Below are 23,254 nucleotides of genomic sequence, written 5' to 3'. Positions count from 1 at the left end.
CAGGAAGTTTCATATTAGCGCACACTCCGCTGCAGAGTGAAAATCTCATTCTGGGTCAGCGAAGAGGATTGAGACAAAAAGGACGACAGATGTGGAATTCACTGCAGAACTAAATGCGGCACTCGCGACCCCTGTCAGCACCAAAAGAACACGAAGGGAGCTGCATAAGCTCGGAACTGCAAGGCGAGCTGGAATTCCTAATCCACACATAAGTGATTCAAATACCCATAACAGGAAAAGCTGTTGCCGAAGTCATAAAACCACGACTAAGGAGCGATCGGAGAAAGTCATTTGGTCGGAGGAATCTTGTTTCGCACTCTTTCCAACTTCTGGCCAAGTTTACGCTCGGCGTACGCCGTCCCAGGTCTGTGATGCAGGCTGCTCTTCGCCAAGAATGAAGCATGACCGGCGGTGGAGGCGATGGGGAAGGGTGTTCGGTGATTATTGGGGCAGTCATGTCGTGGCATTCCTTGGGTCCTACGGTGACTTTCCAAAGTCGCATTCCTGTCAAGGATTATGTGATCATTTTGGCCGATAGGTGCATCCCAACGTACAATACTTGGTCCCCACTGGTGGTGACGTTCTCTCACCTCGTACCGGTTTTGTGAGCACCAGGAGAATTTCCCGCATCTTCCCTGGCCACCACAGTCACCAGATCTGAGCATTACTGAGCCTACCTGGCCTGCTTTGAAGACAAGGGTGCCTGATCACTCTCCACCATCATCATCTGAACTAGCCACTACTCAGCAGGAAGAATGGAATCAGCTTTCCATAAAAGCCATTAATACTCCCAGTGGTACGACATCTGGAAGAATATCAACGATTGCTGTTTTCTAATAACTTAAGGGTAAGGAGGTACTACTTTGTCAACAGAAAATTCCCAACAAACTGAAAACAATACGAAGTCTGTCCAAAAAGTTCCGGAACTTTAGCCAGAAAATTTTTCCCCGTTTACCTTTTACTTATTGTGCGTCGTTTCCTTCGAAATACTCTCCTCTGCGAATGATACACGGCTCCCAACGCCGTTTCCACTTCCACAAGCAGGCTTGGTACGCCTCTTGTTGGATCGCTCAAAGCGCCACCTGCGAATTTTCTTTTATCTCATCTATCGTTCCTAGATATTCGTCCCTTCATCGAGGTTTTCAGCTCTGGAAATAAAAAAAAAGTCCGCAGGGTCCAGCTCTGGAGAGCCCGGAGGATGACGCAGGACAGTGAATTCGTTTCTTCTGCAATTGTCACGCATGACTCATGAGCCGTGGGACGAACTTGACGGCAACAGCACGCGTTCCAAGGATCTGCGTTAGGTTCTCATGACATGATCGAATCGGAATGTTACATTCTTCTGCAACCTCTCGGACAGTCAGTCTTCCATTGGCCCAATTTCGTTGACGTTCCTCACACGAACGTCGTCGGCAGACGTCGAAGGGCGTCCTGAACGAGGGTACTTTTTAACTTCCGTCCGGCCATTTTTAAACCACGTGAACCATTCGTAACACCGAGTACTGCTTAATCACTCATCATCTTAGGATTCTCGCATCATTTAATGTGTCTCTGTAAAGATTTTCTTGAGTTCAAGTATAATGCAGATGCGTTGCTCCTCTAACTCTGCCAGCTCAAAACACGCAAAACTGTGCGACACAACTTCCTAATCAATACAGCACTGAACAATAACTGACAGATATACAACAATGAAACTTCGGCAGTTACACACTTAACGCAGGCGTGTGCAGGGATGCCAACCGCATTTCGCTCCAACACACCACTGGCGCGAAATTACGAATGTTCTGGAAGTTTTCGAAAAGATTTCGGATTTCATTCGTCTGGCACATTCTCCGCTGTGTACCGCCTGGAATCTAGATGAGACCGAAAAACACCGATTTGTTTGTGGCAATGCAAACAACGTAGACCTATGACTGTCCATCTGAATTAACTTAGGGGGTATCCAAAGAACACGGCCCAGCATGAAAATACCGACGGGCCTTCTACATCCAATGACGAATCTGACCCGAAAAGGAAGAAAATGCTATCAATTATTTAAAGGGACATACGATATTTTACATATTCTCAAAAACGGACAAGAGTGGAGAAGATTTCTGGTTGTACATTATTACCGATACGCAGCACCACAAACTACAACAAATGAGCCATTATTAAAATAAATATTGATTCTTCCTTAAGATAACTGTATTGTGGATTCTACGCAAATGTCACCATGAGTTTACTCAACTGGAAATTTCCCACAGAACTCCGTTTGAAGCCATAAAGATGAATGTATTGTAGCCTAAGTAACTATTTATAAAATGCGTTTTGTTTTCTGATACGTTTTCCTATGTAATGTGATTATATGAAAGTTTAAATATTAAAGTTAATAAAGTGTACCTGGTGCGTCACACGAGTCAGCATCACAGGGTAGAGTCCGCGCTTATGTTGTAGTAGGCTTCACAGGGATGTTTATGGCGTTACATCTCACTTCGTCTAAGTAAACTTGTAAGAGACCTATTAACTATACTAAGTGAGCTGAACACAAAAATCTGGGCAAGGAGGCCGTGCAGACTGACCGCTGCATCATCCTCTCCCAATATCTTTAATTATGTCAGCAGAGGTAGGGAGAGGGGACAGTACAACACTTCCTCAACCATTAATGTCAGCTGTTCAAAACTGCATGTGGTACTACTTCTTCGCGTAGCTCCTCAGTTGTCACTTATCCACACTGGAGTGAATGGACAGAGTTCTGGATGATGATGATGATGATGTTTGGTTTGTGGGACACTCAACGGCGCGGTTATCAGCGCCCGTACAAATTCCCAACCTTTGCTCAGTCCATCCTCGCCACTTCCGCGAATGATGATGGAATGATGTCGACAACACAAACACCTAGTCATCTCGAGGCAGGTGAAAATCCCTAATCCCACAGTTCTGGAAATGCCACCGAGGAAACAGGTTTCAAACTTGTATCACTCTCAATGCAGTCATACTGACCACTTTTGTGGAGGCAAACGCAGGCCACATTCTGCACTCTGTCTTCTGCACTTCTGCGTCATTGTGCATTGTAAGTGAGTATAGAATCTGCTGGTGACAGTAGTACAACCGGCGAGGAATGATTCGAAAATGACCATTGTTTTACATTCTCACTAATTGATACATAGCCACACATTGAATTGGCACCATTTTTTGATGTACTGTTTGTTTTGTACAGTAGTGGTTTGCAAGTCGTTGGTACTGTCATGCTGTCGTTAGCATACTGTTTTCGTTAACGCAGGTACGTCTCGCTCGCTTAAGTTACATCTAAAGAGTTAGGTTACATGTAAGTATCACGATTACTTGACAAATACGGCCACAGTAATTTAATTGTTCCTGTGCTGCCGTAAGTAAACCTATTATTGTGACACAATGACACGTGGCACTGCTGCACATGTACTGCTGCTAGTGCTGCCATGCAGTGCTCTAGCTAATGCAGGGGACCATCTGCTGTAGGAGGTTGCAGTAACTGAACTGCACTACTGCTGCCACAGACAGTTTTGCAGCCCAAATACTGTGCCAGATGGTACTTTTGTGATGTTTGTGTCCTACTACGTCTGGTATCATAGACTGCAGTGGCTCAGGTAACTGCCTTAGGCCAGTATTCGTAAGTCTACGACACTTCTGCTCTCATAAGTGTGAAATGTCAGTGGACGCCCCAAGATAAAGGAACTCCTAAACGGGGATGGAAAGCTGCAGGCCATTTATCACAAGTCGTTTGTTACTTCACAAGAGTCCAACAATATTTTATACCATAGATGTTGTTGTTGTTGTGGTCTTCAGTCCTGAGACTGGTTTGATGCAGCTCTCCATGCTACTCTATCCTGTGCGAGCTTTTTCATCTCCCAGTACCTACTGCAACCTACATCCTTCTGAATCTGCTTAGTGTATTCATCTCTTGGTCTCCCTCTACGATTTTTACCCTCCACGCTGCCCTCCAATACTAAATTGGTGATCCCTTGATGCCTCAGAACATGTCCTACCAACCGATCCCTTCTTCTAGTCAAGTTGTGCCACAAACTTCTCTTCTCCCCAATCCTATTCAATACTTCCTCATTAGTTATGTGATCTACCCATCTAATCTTCTGCATTCTTCTGTAGCACCACATTTCGAAAGCTTCTATTCTCTTCTTGTCCAAACTATTTATCGTCCATGTTTCACTCCCATACATGGCTACACTCCATACAAATACTTTCAGAAACGACTTCGTGACACTTAAATCTATACTCGATGTTAACAAATTTCTCTTCTTCAGAAACGATTTCCTTGCCATTGCCAGCCTACATTTTATATCCTCTCTACTTCGACCATCATCAGTTATTTTGCTCCCCAAATAGCAAAACTCCTTTACTACTTTAAGTGTCTCATTTCCTAATCTAATTCCCTCAGCATCACCCGACTTAATTAGACTACATTCCATTATCCTTGTTTTGCTTTTGTTGATGTTCATCTTATATCCTCCTTTCAAGACACTGTCCATTCCATTCAACTGCTCTTCCAAGTCCTTTGCTGTCTCTGACAGAATTACAATGTCATCGGCGAACCTCAAAGCATAGATACAACTTATAATTCAGCTGCATGGCAAAGACACATTTCTTCTCAGTTCTCTTATTACACCTTACCACCATAAACACAGAGCGTTTTTCAAACATACATTAAAAATGGAGCTCTTCAATTCATATCTACAGATAAACAACACACAAATATGTTCAAAACAAATAAATAGAAAAATGAATTTTTTATTCCAGTCGCCAAGATTGAAGCACATAATTCTGAAAACACCAACCAGAGATTTTTTTCGGAATTCTCTTACAGTACCTTACCACTATAAATATAGAGGATTCAGCAAACATACATTAAAAATAGGAACTCTTCAATTCAGATTTACATGTAAACAGCACAGAAACAGCTTAAATATAATTTTCTTGTAGCAGTGGGCAAAGTGAATGACGTAATTCTGAAAACGTACTTGCTCAGTCAGGGAAGGATCTTGGGCATACTCAAGATACTGACGTCGAAAATAATAAAATACCATTTAACAATTGAGCATTACATCAATATTAAAACTATTACGTACAAAAACCGCAGAAGGCGCAGATATGGCAGTCCAGGTCGGAATAAGATGGTTTAGAATAACGGGCACTAGTAACGTCTCAGAGGCTACGGTGAGACGGGAAGCGGCACATACACAACGGTCGCAGACGGCTACGCCCGGTGGATCGGCGGATAACAAATAACACCCCAGAGCAGCGCCTCCAAACGTTACGTACAGCTTGGAAGGCCGAGAGAAAACAAGCAAACATATAAATCATTCATAATAATCAGGGAACAGACGAAAATGCTCAGATCAACACAAGAATCTCAAACTGAACGTGGCCACTAGCCCCAACCAAACTTTGAGTGTAAAAACAAGAATTTTACAATAAGAATTACTAAAAGGATTAACCGGTTAATCTTACAATAAAATATAACAAGTTAATGTGATAATCACACACAGATCTCAGACACATTAACTTAAGTGGCTTACAAGGTAACAGGCAAATGTTGTGAAGGGTAACACTCAAAGAAATACTATCATAATCACATTTGCAACAACAAATATTAATTTTCATGTTGTTGTTGTTGTGGTCTTCAGTCCTGAGACTGGTTGGATGCAGCTCTCCATGCTAATCTATCCTGTGCAAGCTTCTTCATCTCCCAGTACCTACTGCAACCTACATCCTTCCGAATCTGCTTAGTGTATTCATCTCTTGGTCTCCCTCTACGATTTTCACCCTCCACGGTGCCCTCCAATGCTAAATTTGTGATCCCTTGAGGCCTCAAAACATGTCCTACCAACCGATCCCTTCTTCTAGTCAAGTTGTGCCACAAACTTCTCTTCTCCCCAATCCTATTCAATACCTCCTCATTAGTTACGTGATCTACCCACCTTATCTTCATCATTCTTCTGTAGCACCACATTTCGAAAGCTTCTATTCTCTCCTTGTCCAAACTAGTTATCGTCCATGTTTCACTTCCATACATGGCTACACTCCATACAAATTCTTTCAGAAACGACTTCCTGACACTTAAATCTATACTCGATGTTAACAAATTTCTCTTCTTGAGAAACGCTTTCCTTGCCATTGCCAGTCTCCATTTTATATCCTCTCTACTTCGACCATCATCAGCTATTTTACTCCCTAAATAGCAAAACTCCTTTACTACTTTAAGTGTCTCATTTCCTAATCTAATTCCCTCAGTGTCACCCGACTTAATTTGACTACATTCCGCTATCCTCGTTTTGCTTTTGTTGATGTTCATCTTATATCCTCCTTTCAAGACACTGTCCATTCCGTTCAACTGCTCTCCCAAGTCCTTTGCTGTCTCTGACAGAATTACAATGTCATCGGCGAACCTCAAAGTTTTTACTTCTTCTCCATGAATTTTAATACCTACTCCGAATTTTTCTTTTGTTTCCTTTACTGCTTGCTCAATATACAGATTGAATAACATCGGGGAGAGGCTACAACCCTGTCTCACTCCTTTCCAAACCACTGCTTCCCTCTCATGCCCCTCGACTCTTATAACTGCCATCTGGTTTATGTACAAATTGTAAATAGCCTTTCGCCCCCTGTATTTTACCCCTGCCACATTCAGAATTTGAAACAGAGTATTCCAGTTAACATTGTCAAAAGCTTTCTCTAAGTCAACAAATGCTAGAAACGTAGGTTTGCCTTTCCTTAATCTTTCTTCTAAGATAAGTCGTAAGGTCAGTATTGCCTCACGTGTTCCAACATTTCTACGGAATCCAAACTGATCTTCCCCGAGGTCGGCTTCTACCAGTTTTTCTATTCGTCTGTAAAGAATTCGCGTTAGTATTTTGCAGCTGTGACTTATTAAACTGATAGTTCGGTAATTTTCACATCTGTCAACACCTGCTTTCTTTGGGATTGGAATTATTATATTCTTCTTGAAGTCTGAGGGTATTTCGCCTGTCTCATACATCGTGCTCACCAGATGGTAGAGTTTTGTCATGACTGGCTCTCCCGAGGCCATCAGTAGTTCTAATGGAATGTTGTCTACTCCCGGGGCCTTGTTTCGACTCGGGTCTTTCAATGCTCTGTCAAACTCTTCACGCAGTATCTTATCTCCCATTTTGTCTTCATCTACATCCTCTTCCATTTCCATAATATTGTCCTCAAGTACATCGCCCTTGTATAGACCCTCTATATACTCCTTCCACCTTTCTGCCTTCCCTTCTTTGCTTAGAACTGGGTTGCCATCTGAGCTCTTGATATTCATAGAAGTGGTTCTCTTCTCTCCAAAGGTCTCTTTAATTTTCCTGTAGGCAGTATCTATCTTACCCCTAGTGAGACAAGCCTCTACATCCTTACATTTGTCCTCTAGCCATCCCTGCTTAGCCATTTTGCACTTCCTGTCGATAACATTTTTGAGACGTTTGTATTCCTTTCTGCCTGCTTCATTTACTGCATTTTTATATTTTCTCCTTTCATCAATTAAATTCAATATTTCTTCTGTTACCCAAGGATTTCTATTAGCCCTCGTCTTTTTACCTACTTGATCCTCTGCTGCCTTCACTACTTCATCCCTCAGAGCTACCCATTCTTCTTCTACTGTATTTCTTTCCCCCATTCCTGCCAATTGTTCCCTTATGCTCTCCCTGAAACTCTGTACAACCTCTGGTTTAGTCAGTTTATCCAGATCCCATCTCCTTAAATTCCCACCTTTTTGCAGTTTCTTCAGTTTCAATCTGCAGTTCATAACCAATAGATTGTGGTCAGAATCCACATCTGCCGCAGGAAATGTCTTACAATTTAAAACCTGGTTCCTAAATCTCTGTCTTACCATTAATTTTCATGGAAAGGCAAAATCTCACCAGAGTTATAGGATAGAATTACCCAAAAGAGCCAAGATTCACTGGCCACAAGCGTCTGATTACCATAGCCGTAAGCAAATTTATAGTCGTTACAATGCTCAGGGAAGCAACAACTTCCAGTACAAATCAGAGTCAGTTTGGACCTCAGTGTCAGTAACACACGAGGCGGCCTAGAATATGTGACAGTTAATTTCAGGCACAGCTGACAAATAAGCAGAAATTGAAGAATTTGTATTTAAAGTAAGTTTTAAGACACGTAAATGTGGCTCTCAGTTTCAAACAGAGGCACCAAACGATAAGTTCAATTCTTCAAACAGAGTGATGGAGAACGACAGGCAATCCAGCTTAGCGGGAGCATCTTGAACAGGGGAGCGTATGCTGCAATCACGTAACGAGTACCTTACCGCTATGGGCAGAGCAGATGGCATCAAAAAGTGAACAACACTGCAACACCCATACGAGCAACTACGCCTCCTTAATGCAGGGTAAATCGGCTCAAGTATCGCCGACCGACACAACTCCAGCGACGACCGGCCGCTTAAACAACCGTGCGTCCGTAAGCTCCGTTAACAGCCATCACATGTGCCTGCTATCTCTCTCACGTCCAGACTGCGACCGAATGGCCGCCCAAGGCTTAATAGGTTGCCCAAGGAACTATAACCAAAGAATCAACTAACAGACCACCGAAGCGCCACCTAGCGACTACATACTAGGCAAAGACGTGAAACAGCTTCACAGCTCCGGTATATACCGGGTGATCAAAAAGTCAGTATAAATTTGAAAAGTGAATAGATCACGGAATAACGTAGATATAGAGGTACAAATTGACACACATGCTTGGAATGACATGGGGTTTTATTAGAACCACAGAAATGCAAAAGTTCAAAAAATGTCCGACAGATGGCGCTTCATCTGATCAGAATAGCAATAATTAGCATAACAAAGTACGACAAAGCAAAGATGATGTTCTTTACAGGAAATACTCAATATGTCCACCATCATTCCTCAAAAATAGCTGTAATCGAGGAATAATGTTTTGAATAGCACTGTAGAGCATGTCCGGAGTTATGGTGAGGCATTGGCGTCGGATATTGTCTTTCAGCATCCCTAGAGATGTCGGTCGATCACGATGCACTTGCGACTTTAGGTAACCCCAAAGCCAATAATTGCACGAACTGAGGTCTGGGGTCCTAGGACGCCAAGCATGACGAAAGTGGCGGCTGAGCACACGATCATCACCAAACGACACGCGCAAGAGATCTTCCACGCGTCTAGCAATATGGGGTGGAGCGCCATCCTGCATAAACATCGTTCGTTCCAGCAAGTGTTAATCAGCCAGGCTGGGGATGATGCGATTCTGTAACATATCGGCGTACCTCTCACCCGTCACGGTAGCAGTTACAAAACCAGAATCACGCATTTCCCCGAAGAAAAAAGCCCTTATAACGGTAGATGTGCTAAATCCAACTCATACCGTGACTTTCTCGTCGTGCAATGGAGTTTCCACGACAGTTCTAGGATTTTCGGTAGCCCAAATTCTGGAGTTGTGGGCGTTGACAGACCCTCGGAGCGTGAAATGAGCTTCGTCGGTCCACAACAGGTTACTCAACCAATCATCATCTTCCACCATCTTTTGAAACGCCCAACGCTCACACCGCAAATGCCCTCCGCTTCACTAAATCGCCGATCGATTTTGTACGGATAGCATCGTAGGGTACGCCTAAGTGCCAACCAAAGAGTTGTGTATGGAATGCCGGTGCGACGTGCGACTGCACGAGCGCTGACTTCCCCGTGCATAGACGAACCCGCTACAGTCTCCATTTCTTCCTGAACTGTCTCGGCAGCATTACTCCTTGTGCTCGGTCGGCCACTACAGGGTTTATCGTCTAAACAACCCGTGGCTTCGAACTTTGAAATCATTCTCGCCACAGCTGCATTTGTCAACGAACATTTACCCGTTCGAATCCCCTCTCTATGGCGATAGGATCGTAACGCTGAACTAGCACATTCCCCATTCTGATAATACAGCTTCACTAAAAGCGCCTTTTCAGGTAACCTGAACATGCTGCGACTGCTCGTGCATCTGATTGTGTCTCTCATTACAGCTCCTTTTGTACACGATTGTCATGCGCAGTCACTGACGTTTTGCTGTCCAGCGCCATCTGTCGGACAGTTTGTGAACTTTGTTTTTTTTTTTTTTTTAATAAAACCCCATGTCATTCCAAGCATGTGTGTTAATTTTTACCTCTCTATCTACATTATTCCGTGGTTTATTAAGGATTCAAATTTATACTGACTTTTTGATCACCCTGTATGTCACACAGCTCATAGCACAATGCTGCTGAAATGATTCAGTGTACTGTATGACTACCTCCAGTTTCAGTAACTGCATAGAACTATAGCGCTGCCTGCTCAACATGTTGGACACCTGCCTCAGGCTGCTGTAACTGAATAACACCTGTGTTGCTCGTGCCGTACAGCTCAGAGAGCCATATAGTGTGCTGAAGCTGCGCTGCATGACTGTGCCGCAAATCGGCCCAGTCCTATACAGTGAGCATAGCTGGACTGCACTGCTGCTCATATCATACTCCTCGCACTGCCACATACTAGCTCGACGTGCTGTGCAGGTGCCTGTAATGCTGTCACAGGTGGAGTAGCACCAGGTCTCATGTCACGTGCTGCAGAAATCGAAGTGTTTGCTCTACCATATGCTGTGTTGATACCATACTGCTACTCTGCTACTTAAGACTGATGTATCTGAACGTCACCCCTGTTACTGCAGTGGAGCTGCCAGCATGGCAGTCTTCGGTGCTGTGTGTGTCGTATTACTCATGCTAGCACACGCCGCGATAATCCTGCACTGGCTGTGTGTGCTACATAGCTGATTCAGATTGAAGTAGGTAAATAGCACCCTGCTACCAATGGCGAAGTAGCGGCCCAGGCACGGTGCCACATCCTGTTTGCACTGCCACGTGCTGTGATGAGGCTGCACTGGCTCAATATGCAGTCAGACCTGCCGCAGACCGCTGTAACTAAGCACAACACTTGCCGTGTTCCCAGAGGAGGAGAAGCGGCCGACGTGCAGTGCCACGTGGCGCTGCTGCATATGCTGTACTGCTCGCGCTACCACATGCTGTGACGATGCTACCCTGTCTGCTCAGACTGAACACCGTTCCCGCTGTTTTCGCCACAGGTGGGGCGGCGGCCGAGGCGCAGTGCCACGCGGCGCTGGTGCGCATGTCGCACTGCTGGCGCTGCCGCGGCCTTCAGAGGCGCGTGCGCCCCTGCGCCGGGCTCTGCCTGAACGTGCTGCGCGGCTGCCTGACGCAGCGCGCCGCCGAGCTGGACCTGCCGTGGAACGGCTACGTCGAGGCCGCCGAGAGGCTGCTCGCCGCCGTCCAGGGCCGGGGAGCCGTCGACGACGCGCTGCGCTCGCTCGACGCGCGCATCGCGGGGGCGGTCGCGGCCGCCGTCGAGCGGAGCGCCACTCTGCAGCAACAGGTGCGCCGTCATTTGTCCTTCAAACATTGCTGTGACATTAATCACGTACAAGCAGCGCCTAACACTTGTAAGGATGACATGTGCAATATAATAAAGCAACAAACTCGCAAGGGTGATCAGAGTAGCTTCGTTTTTCCAAACAACTGATGATACCAGTCATGTGCCGCGCGGGGTAGCCGCGCGTTTTAGGCTCCTTGCCACGGTTCGCACGGATCACCCCCCCCCCCCCCCCCGTCGGAGGTTCGAGTCTTCCCTCGGTAATGGGTGTGTGTGTGTTGTCCTTAGCGTAAGTTAGTTTAAGTTAGATTAACTAGTATGTAAGCCTAGGGATGACCTCAGCAGTTTGGTCCCATTGAAACTTACAAATTTCCAAATTTTACCACTTAAGTGGGCAATAGCACTTAGGTAGGCCCGCCCGGTTGGCCGTGCGGCTTTCCGGGCGGGAAGGAGGGCCGATCCCCGGCACGAATCCGCCCGGCGGATTTGTGTCCAGGTCCGGTGAACCGGCCAGTCTGTCGATGGTTTTTAGGCGGTTTTCCATCTGCCTCGGAAAATTCGAGCTGATTCCCCTTACTCCGCCTCAGCTACACTATGTCGACGATTGCTGCGCAAAAAAGTTCTCCACGTACGCGTACACCATCATTACTCTACCACGCATACATAGGGGTTACATTCGTCTGGTGTGAGACGTTCCCTTGGGGGGTCCACCGGGGGCCGAACCGCACAATAACGCTGGGTTCGGTGTGGGGCGGCGGAGGCGTGAAGTGGACTGCGGTAGTCGTCGTGGGGTTGTGGATCACAGCGGCTGCGGCGGGGACATAACATACCACTTAGGTGGGCAAATTGCCTATTTTCTCCGAGTCTGGTCTGCGTGCTTACAAGTAAGACAAGTCCACAGCAACCGGCGAGGATAAAGAGGCTACACGTGAAAATACTGTCCACAGAAATGGACTCGTCATATTGTCAGGAATGTGAAGTAATGTCTCGCAGGAGACATTAAAAATGGTCCAAGTACCGCGAATTTTGATTCTATGTCTTCTTCTGGAAACTGCTGACAGTCAACTCAGTCTCAGAGTCTATTCAGGGAAGTTTACACAATGGTTCGATGTCTGTAGTCTTTTCGCCGAGCACGATATACAGGGTGGTCCATAATAAGCGTCAAACGAAAAAAGTACAAAGAACGAAACTCGTCTGGCTTGAAAGGGGAAACCAGTAGACTCTATCGTTGGCCCGCTAGATGGCGCTGCCATAGGTCAAACGGATATCGACTGCCTTTTTTAAAATAGGAAACCCATTTTTTATTACATATTGGTGTAGAACGTAAAGAAATATGAATGTTTTACTTGGACCATTTTTTTCGCTTTGTGACAGATGGCGCTGTACTCACCGGTACAACCACTTCTTGACAGTCTAGATCTAATGCAAGATGGTCTTCACCTCCTCATTTTGACACATTATTCTACAGCCATGCCAGATGGATTACCGAATTTTCTGTAATTCTATGACGGTATGCTTCGCTTTGTAGCAGCCTACAGAGCTTCCGTTAACCACAGTTCTTGGAATGGGGCTCTTTTCGGCCTTGAAATTTCACATTTTCCTCTTTCTTCTATCTCAGAAATGGTATTTTCTCTTTGCAACTGATGCATTTCGGTTCATAGGTGACGTACAGATGAATACATATTCTTGAAGCAAGACGGTATTCTTCAAAGTCTCGTAGACTCGCTCAGCGACTGTGAAAAAGAAAATGGTCTCATCAAGCCCTGATCATAGCGAGTTGGAAAACTACCGTCGTGATGAAGTCTTATAGCAGCAAGAGAGTGTCTCCTTGTGGAAAATGGATGTGGATGCCAAGCAGGTACACTACAGCCACGTAAGAATGCAGAGTGACGCGGCGGTAACATTGAATTAAAAGTTCTTGTGTTTCCGACCGCGTCAAGTAATTAAAATTGCTCGAGCTTTCGGCCAAGTATGGCAGTATGGCCGTCATACCACTTGACTACCCAAGGAGTATTTAGCTTTATGTAAAACTTTTAGATCGATTGTCTCCATCGTCGCTAAGTTGCGAATATATTTACTCGTAGTTTGCGTTGGGGTGGTGGGGGGTGGGGGGTGAGGCCCCATAACATACGGGTGGGGGGTGAGGCCCCATAACATACACGTCAGCGTGCTAGAATGGTAAGGAAGGAAGGAAGAATTGAGAAACAGGTCATTAGAGACGGAGCACAAGTTCGGATTAGGGTGGATTGGGGAAGGAAACCGGCAATGCCCTTTCGAAGAAACCATCTCGGCATTTGCTTTAAGCGTTTTAGGGAATCCATGAAACACTTAAAGCTGGATGGCCGGACGCTCGTCTGAAGCGTCGTCTTCCCGAACTGGGAGTGCAGTAAGCTGACCACTGCGCATCCTTGCTCTGTGCTGATGGAATGGTCTCTCTCTGCTAATGCAAAGGGCTGTACGAGGAGGGACAAGAAAATAAATTGACAATGTTCTGTAAATCTGCACATGCGCCCTTACTGAAGGACGGCGCCGAATCGACTACCGCGCCAAGAAAAAGTTATGATTTCCCGTGGACAGCCTGACATCCATTGGTAAAGGTTAAAGTTTTATTGGTACAGTTAAATATGCAAGCGTGAGTCAGTATAGCTTGGCGCCCCGTGGCGTATCCCGCGTGCCTGCCTCCCATCCTAAGATGAGCTGAAAACATTGTCATCTTAACTAAAAAAGGTAAAGGCACGAGAGAGGCAATTCTGACGTTGCGGTTGATAATGGTTGCAAGACTGAAGAAAAATCAAGACACGTTCATAGGATTTGTCGACCTGGGAAAAGCGTTCGACAATGTAAAATGGTGCAAGATGTTCGAAATTCTGACAAACGTAGGGGTAAGCTATAGGTAGATACCGGTAACATACGATATGTACAAGAGCCAAGAGGGAATAATAGGAGTGGACGACCAAGAAGGAAGTGCTCAGATTAAAAAGAGTGTAAGACAAGAATGCAGTCTTCGGGCCCCTACTGTTCAGTCTGTACATCCAAGAAGCAATGATGGAAATAAAAGAAAGGTTCAGAAGTGGAATTAAAATACAAGGTGAAAGGATGCCAATGACACGATTCGCTGATGAAACTGCAATCCTGAGTGAAAGTGAAGAAGAATTACATGATCTACTGAATGGAATGAACAGTCTGAGCACAGAATATGGATTGAGAGAAAATCGAAGAAAGACGAAAGTAAAGAGAAGTAGCAGAAATGAGAACAGCGAGAAAGTTAACATCACGATTAATTGGCGCTAGGTACTTCAAGTTAAGCAATTCTGATACCTAGGCATTAAAATAATCAATGACTGACGAAGTAAGGAGGACATCAGAAGCAGACTAGCTATGTCGAATTTGGCATTCCTGGCCAAGAGAAGGCTACTAGCATCAAACATAGGCGTTAATTTGAGGCCGAGCGGGATTAGCCGAGCGGTCTAGGGCGCTGCAGTCACGGACTGTGCGGCTGGTCTCGGCGGAGGTTCGAGTCCTTAGGGCATGGATGTGTGTGTTTGTCCTTAGGATAATTTAGGTTAAGTAGTGTGTAAGCTTAGGGACTGATGACCTTAGCAGTTAAGTCCGATAAGATTTGACACATACGTTAATCTGAGGAAGAAATTTCTGAGAACATACGTCTTGAGTACGGCACTGTATGATAGTGAAACATGGAATGTGGGTAAACCGGAATAGAAGAGAATCGAAGCATTTGAGATGTGGCGCAACAGACGACTGTTGATAACTGGGTGGACTGATAAGGTAAGGAATGAAGAGTCTCTGCGCAGAATCGGAGAGGAAAGGAATATGTGGAAGGAGAAGGCATAAGATAACATCTGTTAAGGCGTGAGGGAATGACTTCCATGGTACTAGAGCGAGCTGTAGATGGCAAAAACTGTAGAGGAGGACAGAGATTGGAATACATCCAGCATATAATTGAGGACGTAGGTTGCAAGTGCTACTCTGAGATAAAGAGGCTGGCACAGGAGAAGAATTCGTGGCGGGCCGCATCAAACCAGTCAGAAAGCTGGTGACCCCCAAAAAACTAAAAAAGGCAAAATTATAAAAATATAAAACATAAAATGAAAATCCCGAACTGGAACAAGAAAGGAAAATAAAACTCATAAAATAGAACTCATAATAAAGCTGATCTAACAACTAAAATATAAAAAATTACATAAAGACGAGCGTGTAGTGGAGTTGGTATAAGAAGTTCCCTGGCAGCTCTGAGGCGCTGCCGATGCAGGCGTTTACAAAATCGCGTTACGTGACTCGTTGAGCAAGGCGCGCGCAGCTGCGACGCGACGCTCAGCCCGCTGCAACTGTCAGGAATCAAGTTAGGCCGATTCTGCTGCAGCGGTTCCCTGTCGCTGACGTCACGGAAGCACCCCACGGGCTCCCTACCATTAGCGAGCTTTCATGCGCCCTGTCGTTGAGTTCAACACTTTCTTTTGGTTTGAGACACACTAACACATTTAGATTCAATTTTTCTTAATCTAGGGCAAACTTTTATGTCTATTCTATTTAGATTTAAGACACATATGTTAAAATAAATGTATTAACACATTCTAACTTCACACCACAGTGTCTTGACATTTAGGTTCGTCCACGTGGCCACGCCTGTAGCAGACATTTCCATGACCATATTGGGGAATGAAAACATTGCCGAAAATTCAGGCGACTGGTGGCAGAGTATTACACAGTATTGCCCTTGTCTTCGACTATACTGTACCAGGCATACAAACATTTGTAACCGTTTCGCTTTTTTATCGATGTTTCTTGTTTTTGTACACGTAAACTGGTTACCTATTCTTAAATTTCGTGTGTGTCTGTATGACAACGTGAACCTGAACAATGCAAATCGTGTGCTTACGTCAACGCTACTTAAAAGTGTTGCCAAATCCATTTTTAATGGTATAGCTGTACTGCAATTAACTTACACTAAAAATAATTAGACTTTGTAAAACTGTATACTAAATAGGCTATCCTGTGAAATTCTGTACTGTACAGTGCAGTGAACAGTGCTACAATGCGTGACGTCACAGTGCTTGTGTTACAGTTCCGACACACAAAACTATCAGAATAAAGATTCTACATAAAATTACAAACGACGCTTTGAAAGAATAACTTTCCAAAATGCTTCTGTGAAAATTTCGTGCAAATTTATGTTCGCGAGGTGACTAAATAAAATGGTACACACACGCGTGTATGACACTGCACTGTAAGTAAAAGATTGGTTGAGAAAGTAAATGAGACCTGAACTAAACTTTACTGAACTGAACCTCATAATAATTTTCAAAGGCAAAGCTTGAATGTGAACGCATTTACTGCTTCCTGACTGGTATTAAACTGGACCTAATAAATTTTGATGACTTACCTTGTGGTAACGACAACTCGGTACTACTCGACAGTGGTGAACATTAAAGGGCCGCGCGGAGTGGCCGCGCGGTTTAAGGCGCCATGTCACGGATTGTGCGGCCGGAGGTTCGAGTCCTCTCTCGGGCATGGGTGTGTGTGTGTGTGTGTGTTGTTCTTATCATAAGTTAGTTTAAGTAGTGTGTAAGTCTAGGGACTGATGACAACGGCAGTTTGGTCCCTTAGAAATTCACACACATTTGAATTATTTTAATATTAAAATACAGTGCAGTGGCAAACCAACGAAAGAAAAAACTTGACAAGTGCAATGCATGCAGAAGCAACTATGCTATCCACATTTTGCCTTATGTTTTGAGCAACTGTGTTCCGTTAAATGCAATGCGGTGACAAACAACTACAAAATTAAACTTTCGTCAGGAGACTGTGAAAGAAACTCAACTTGCTAAGTGACTGAAAAGAGTCTAGCATTCAAAATTGTATTATCAATCTCATTCCTTAAGGGGCTCCGGAAAGGCTCAAAATCATGATAAGTTCAATTTTTACTTTTTTGCGTTTTCTGAATCTGCAGACTATTACCTTTTAATAGATATATAATTTATTCATTTCCGAAGACTACAACTATTTTTAAATTTTTTTTGAAATGTGTTCTACATGGGCGTGACCCACTGTGGCGCTGTTAAACTGCTGTCAAATGGTGTTATTACTAACGTCCGTGTTCATCAGGTACATTTTAGTGATGTGAGATAAAGTATGTGTTGTGGCTAACCTGTGATGGTTCAATATATATCGCTGGTTTGATTGTCGATTGTTTCATGTTTATTTACTCTGTCGTTATCTCGAAAATATTCGTAATTAATTCTGTTTCTTGAGTCTCTGTTTTGTTGAAGTATAATAATGAGTAAAAGTAAAGTTATTAGAAATCCTCTGAAGGCTTTTAAGAAAAGGAGAAATGTTGGAAAGCCAAAGGTATGTGTTATTACTGTAAACAATAAAGACGATAACCAAGTGAGTGAACCTAACCTCTCAAGTACACCTGCCCATAGCAGTCAAAGTGGGAAAGAAAATACTTCACAGAAGAAGCTTGGTTCAGTGAGTGAAAACTATGAATGTTTTATGGGCGAATCGGATGTGAATGAAATATTTGATATGTCGGTTCTCAAAGGAATTTTTTCAAACTGTGTAAGATGTATTCATTGTAGTGAAGTTGGTCTGGAACTCTTACATAATAAAGCACGTAGGACTTGCTAGTGAAATACAACTGAAATGTGATAAGTGTTCATACATGACCACCTTTTGGAACAGTGTTGCAGTAACTGCAACTGAAGAAAATGGTAGCAAAATCTACGAACACAACAACGAGCGATGCTTGCTTTAGACAAGGAACGCCTTCGGACTGCAGACAGGGCTGTAAAGAGTCTAGAAATAGAAGCAAGAGTAAATAGGAGGAGGAACAGGAGGAAGCTGGAGGAGGATTTTGCAGAGGATGAAGATAATCCATCCTATGGACCTGGAATGCACTAAAAAGTTAATCCAATCTTTGTCGCTCGATTCCCAAAACTTTTATTTTTCATACTAATTACATGTTTTCTAAGGATCTTCCAAACATATTTGTTTCAAACTTTCAGTAAATGTTACACAGTACCTTCTGCACAATTTAACACAGCCTTTTTCCAAAAAACTGTATATTTTTGAATATATAAATAAAAAATTGCAAAAAAATGTTGTGAATTTTCATTATAATTGAAAAAAAATCATCTTTAATAACTGAACTAAAATTTTGTAAAATCCCTGTGTTATGTTGTAGCCCATATTCCAATAAATAATCTGTAAAAAGTTCAACTTCCTACCTCAAATACTTTGTGAGGAAAGATGTAATTTATAAGCGTTATTTTAACATTGCAAGTATATGGCGTTCCGGAGCCCCTTAAGAATTACAACCATCTTAACAAAAATAACTTGTTATAAAAAATAAGACTCTGCCACGAAGTTAACTAATAAAATGGTAAAAGAATGGCGAATTTATAACTCTTCAGTCTAAGTTATGTGAGCAGATACTTTTGTTTAATCCTGTCTCGATAATCAAACTAACTGACCTGAATCAATAAAAAAACATGCAAAAAAAAATTGCCTTTCTCAAATTCGCGTTAAATCACGTGCGAGAAAGCAATGCAGCGACAACCATACGTGAGTACCTTCACATCCAAACAGCAACATCCTCTGCATTTTTGCTAGTTGTTTCCAGACCGCTCAGCAGCATGGCCTAAACTCTCTCACTTACTACTCACTGAATGATATACTGGCAAGGAAAAAAGCTACTGACACCCAAAGATCACATTGCTTTGACTCAGAACCTCTGAGTCGTAATATATCATCTACTGAAGACTTCTCGTTGGGAAATATCCCGTGTACAAATATGAAGTACGACACATCGAATAAAAAGGGATCTCATATCACTTTCATTGAATACCAAAGATAAGTTAGTCACGTTAAATACTCCAGGAGAATTGGACAAGTTGAGTGATAACCGCCGAGTATTCAAATGCAACTTGAAAGGTTCCCTAGTGGCACATTCCCATTCTGTACAGGAGTTCACAGAAATGGCTGAGGACGTCTCTCTGCAGTGAGTGTTTTCTTCACATAATCTCTCACAATCATTGTCATTTTATAAGCTGACTCGTCCATGACCAAGGAGCTGTGACTCCCACAGTCCCACGGAACCTGGCACTTAAACAAATAAGATGAATGAATATACAAAAATGGTTCAAATGGCTCTGAGCACTATGGGACTTAACTTCTGAGGTCATCAGTCCCCTAGAACTTATAACTACTTAAACCTAACTAACCTAAGGAAATCACACACATCCATGCCCGAGGCAGGATTCGAACCTGCGACCGTAGCCGTGGCGCGGTTCCTGATTATAGAGCCCAGAACCGCTCGGTCACTCCGACTGGCATGAATATACAGGTTGGTTGGTTGGTTGGTTGGTTTGGGGAAGGAGACCAGACAGCGTGGTCATCGGTCTCATCGGATTAGGGAAGGATGGGGAAGGAAGTCGGCCGTGCCCTTTCAGAGGAACCATCCAGGCATTTGCCTGGAGTGATTTAGGGAAATCACGGAAAACCTAAATCAGGATGGCCGGACGCGGGATTAAACCGTCGTCCTTCCGAATGCGAGTCTAGTGTCTAACCACTGCGAATATACAGGATGGTCCGTTGATAGTGACCGGGCCAAATATCTCACGAAATAAGCATCAAACGAAAAAACTACAAAGGACGAAACTCGTCTAGCTTGAAGGAGGAAACCAGATGGCGCTATGGTTGGCCCGCTAGATGGCGCTGCCATAGGTCAAATGGATAACAACTGCGTTTTTTTAAACAGGAACCCCCATTTTTATTACATATTCGTGTAGTACGTAAAGAAATATGAATGTTCTAGTTGGACCACTTCTTTCGCTTTGCAATACATGGCGTTGTAATAGTCACAAACGTATAAGTACGTCGTATCACGTAACACTCCGTCAGTGCGGACGGTATTTGTTTCGTGATACATTACCCTTGTTAAAATTGTGATCATAGTGCCCAATGGGCGTGTGCTATGGATGCTGCTCGGTATCCTGGACGACATCATCCAAGTGTCCGGACAGTTCGCCGGATAGTTACGTTATTTAAGGAAAGAAGAAGTGTACAGCCACATACAAAACATCAACCACGACCTGCAACAAATGATGATGCCCAAGTAGGTGTTTTATTTAGCTGATGTCGTAGATAATCCGCACATCAGTTGCAGACAAATTGCGCGAGAATCGGAAATCTCAGAAACGTCGGTGTTGAGAATGCTACATCAATGTCGACTGCTCCCGTACCATATTTCTATGCACCAGGAATTGCATGGCGACGACTCTGAACGTCGTGTACAGTTCTGCCACTGGGCACAAGAGAAATTACGGACGATGACAGATTTTTTGCACGCTTTCTATTTAGCGACGAAGTGTCATTCATCAAAAGCGGTAACGTAAACCGGCATAATATGCACTATTGGACAACGAAAAATCCACAATGGCTGCAACAAGTGGAACGTCAGCGACCTTGGCGGGTTAATGTATGGTGTGGCATTATGGGAGGAACTATAAATGGCCCTCATTTTATCGATGGCAATCTAAATGGTGCAATGTATGCTGATTTCCTACGTAATGTTCTACCGATGTTAGTACAACATGTTTCGCTGCATGACAGAATGACGATGTATTTCCAACATGATTGATGTCCGGCACATAGCTCGCGTGCCGTTGAAGCGGTATTGAATAGCATATTTCATGACAGGTGGAATGGTCGTCGAAGCACCGTACCATGGCCCGCACGTTCACCGGATCTGACGTCCCCGGATTTCTTTCTGTTGGAAAAGTTGAAGGATATTTGCTATCGTGATCCACCGATAACGGCTGACAACATGCGTCAGCGCATTGTTAATGTAAGTGTGAACATTACGGAAGGCAAACTACTCGTTGTTGACAGGAATGTCGTTACACGTATTGCCAAATGCATTGAGATTGACGGACATCATTTTGAGCATTTATAGCGTTAATGTGGTATTCACTGGTAATCACGCTGTAACAGCATGCGTTCTCAGAAATGATAAGTTCACAAAGGTACATGTATCACACTGGAACAACCGAAATAAAATGTTCAAACTTACCTACGTTCTGTATTTTAATTTAAAAAACCTATCTGTCATCAACTGTTCGTCTAAAGTTGTGAGCCATATATTTGTGACTATTACAGCACCATCTATCACAAAACGAAAAAGTGGTCCAACTAAAACATTCATATTTCTTTGCGTAGTACACGTATACGTAATAAAAAATGGGGGTTCCTATTTAAAAAACGCAGTTGATATCCGTTTGACCTATGGCAGCGCCATCTAGAGGGCCAACGATAGCGCCATCTGGTTTCCCCCTTCAAGCTAGACAACTTTCTTTCTTTGTTATTTTTTCGTTTGACGCTTATTTTCTGAGATATTTGGCCTGGTCACGGTCAATGTACCAGCCTGTTAGTGATCGCAAAGCCACAGTTTTCCTTCCTGTATTTGCTTGCGCTATATTTACGGTTCAGCACGTCACAGTCTACATCTACATTTACAATCTGCAAGCCACTGTACGGTGCGTGGTGGAGGGAACCCTGTTCCACTACTTGTAATTTACCCTCCTGTTGACTTGCAAACAGAGCGAGGGAAAAACGACTGTATGTACACCTCCGTGTGGGCCCTAATTTCCCGTACCTGTCTTCGTGATCCTTACGCGCGATGTATGTTGACGGCAGTAGAATCGTTCGGGAGTCACCTTCAAATGCCGGTTCTCTAAATTATCTCAATAGTGCTTCTCGAAAAGAACGTCGCATTCCCTCCAGGGATTCCCATCTGAGTTCTTGAAGCATCTCCATAACACTTAGGCGTTGTTCGAACCTACCGGTAACAAACCTAGCCGCCTGCCTCTGAAATGCTTCGATGTCCTCCTGCAATCCGACCTAGTACGTTACCCAAACACTTAAGCAGTACTCAAGAACAGGTCGCACAACCGTCCTGTATGCGGTCTCCCTTACAAGTGAACCACTCTTTCCTAAAATTCTCCCAACAAACCGAACTAGACCATTTGCCTTCCCTACCATATTTTTCACATACTCACTCTACATCATATCTCTTTGCAACGTTATTGCCAGACGTTTAAACGACTTGACTACGTCAAGCAGAACAGTAGTAATACTGCATCCGAAAATTAAAGGTGTGTTCTGCGCACTCATCTGCATTAACAAACGTTGTTCCACATTTAGAGCTAGCTGCCGTTCATCACACCAACTGGAAATTTTGCCTACATCGCCTTGTATCTTCCTACAGTCACTCAACTTCGAGACCTTACCGCACACCACGGCATCGTCAGCAAACAACCGCAGATTGCTGCTCCCCCCACCCTCCGGCCGCCAAATCATTTGTATATACAGAGAACAACAGCGGTGCTACCACACTTCCCTGGGGCACTCCTAACGATACCCTTGTCTCTGATGGACACTCGCCGTCAAGATGTTGGGTTCTATTATTTAAGAAGTCTTCGAACCACTCATATATCTGTGAGCTTATTCAATAGGCTCGTACCTTCCTTAACAGCCTGTAATGGGTCACCGTGTCAAATGATTAACGGAAATATAGAAATATTGAATCTGCCGCTGGCCCTTCATCTACCTCTGTATATCATGTGAGAATAGGGCAAGCTGAGTTTCGCACGAGCAGTGCTTTCTAAAACCATGCTGATCCGTGGGCATAAGGTTCTTAGTCGCAAGAAATCTTGTTACATTCGAACTGAGAATATGTTCAAGGATTCTGCAGCAAACAGAAGTTAAGGATATTGGTCTGTAACTTGGCGGGACCGTACTTCTATCTTTCTTTTATACTAGGTTCATCTGCTTTTTTT

General features: G+C 43.9%; 1 protein-coding gene across 1 annotated transcript in view; it reads left to right on the top strand.

Annotated features, from left to right (window-relative positions):
* Positions 1–23,254, top strand: part of LOC126458641 (glypican-5-like) — a 415,406-nt gene that overhangs the window by 214,363 nt on the left and 177,789 nt on the right. The window contains exon 4 of the mRNA XM_050095808.1: positions 11,092–11,399. Within this exon, the coding sequence (XP_049951765.1) occupies positions 11,092–11,399 (308 nt within the window). The remainder of the gene's footprint in view (positions 1–11,091; positions 11,400–23,254) is intronic.

The sequence above is a fragment of the Schistocerca serialis genome, chromosome 2, assembly GCF_023864345.2.
Source record: "Schistocerca serialis cubense isolate TAMUIC-IGC-003099 chromosome 2, iqSchSeri2.2, whole genome shotgun sequence".
Classification (NCBI taxonomy): Eukaryota; Metazoa; Arthropoda; class Insecta; order Orthoptera; family Acrididae; genus Schistocerca; species Schistocerca serialis.
Note: the sequence above shows the minus strand (reverse complement) of the source record. Positions and strands in the feature narration are given on the sequence as shown.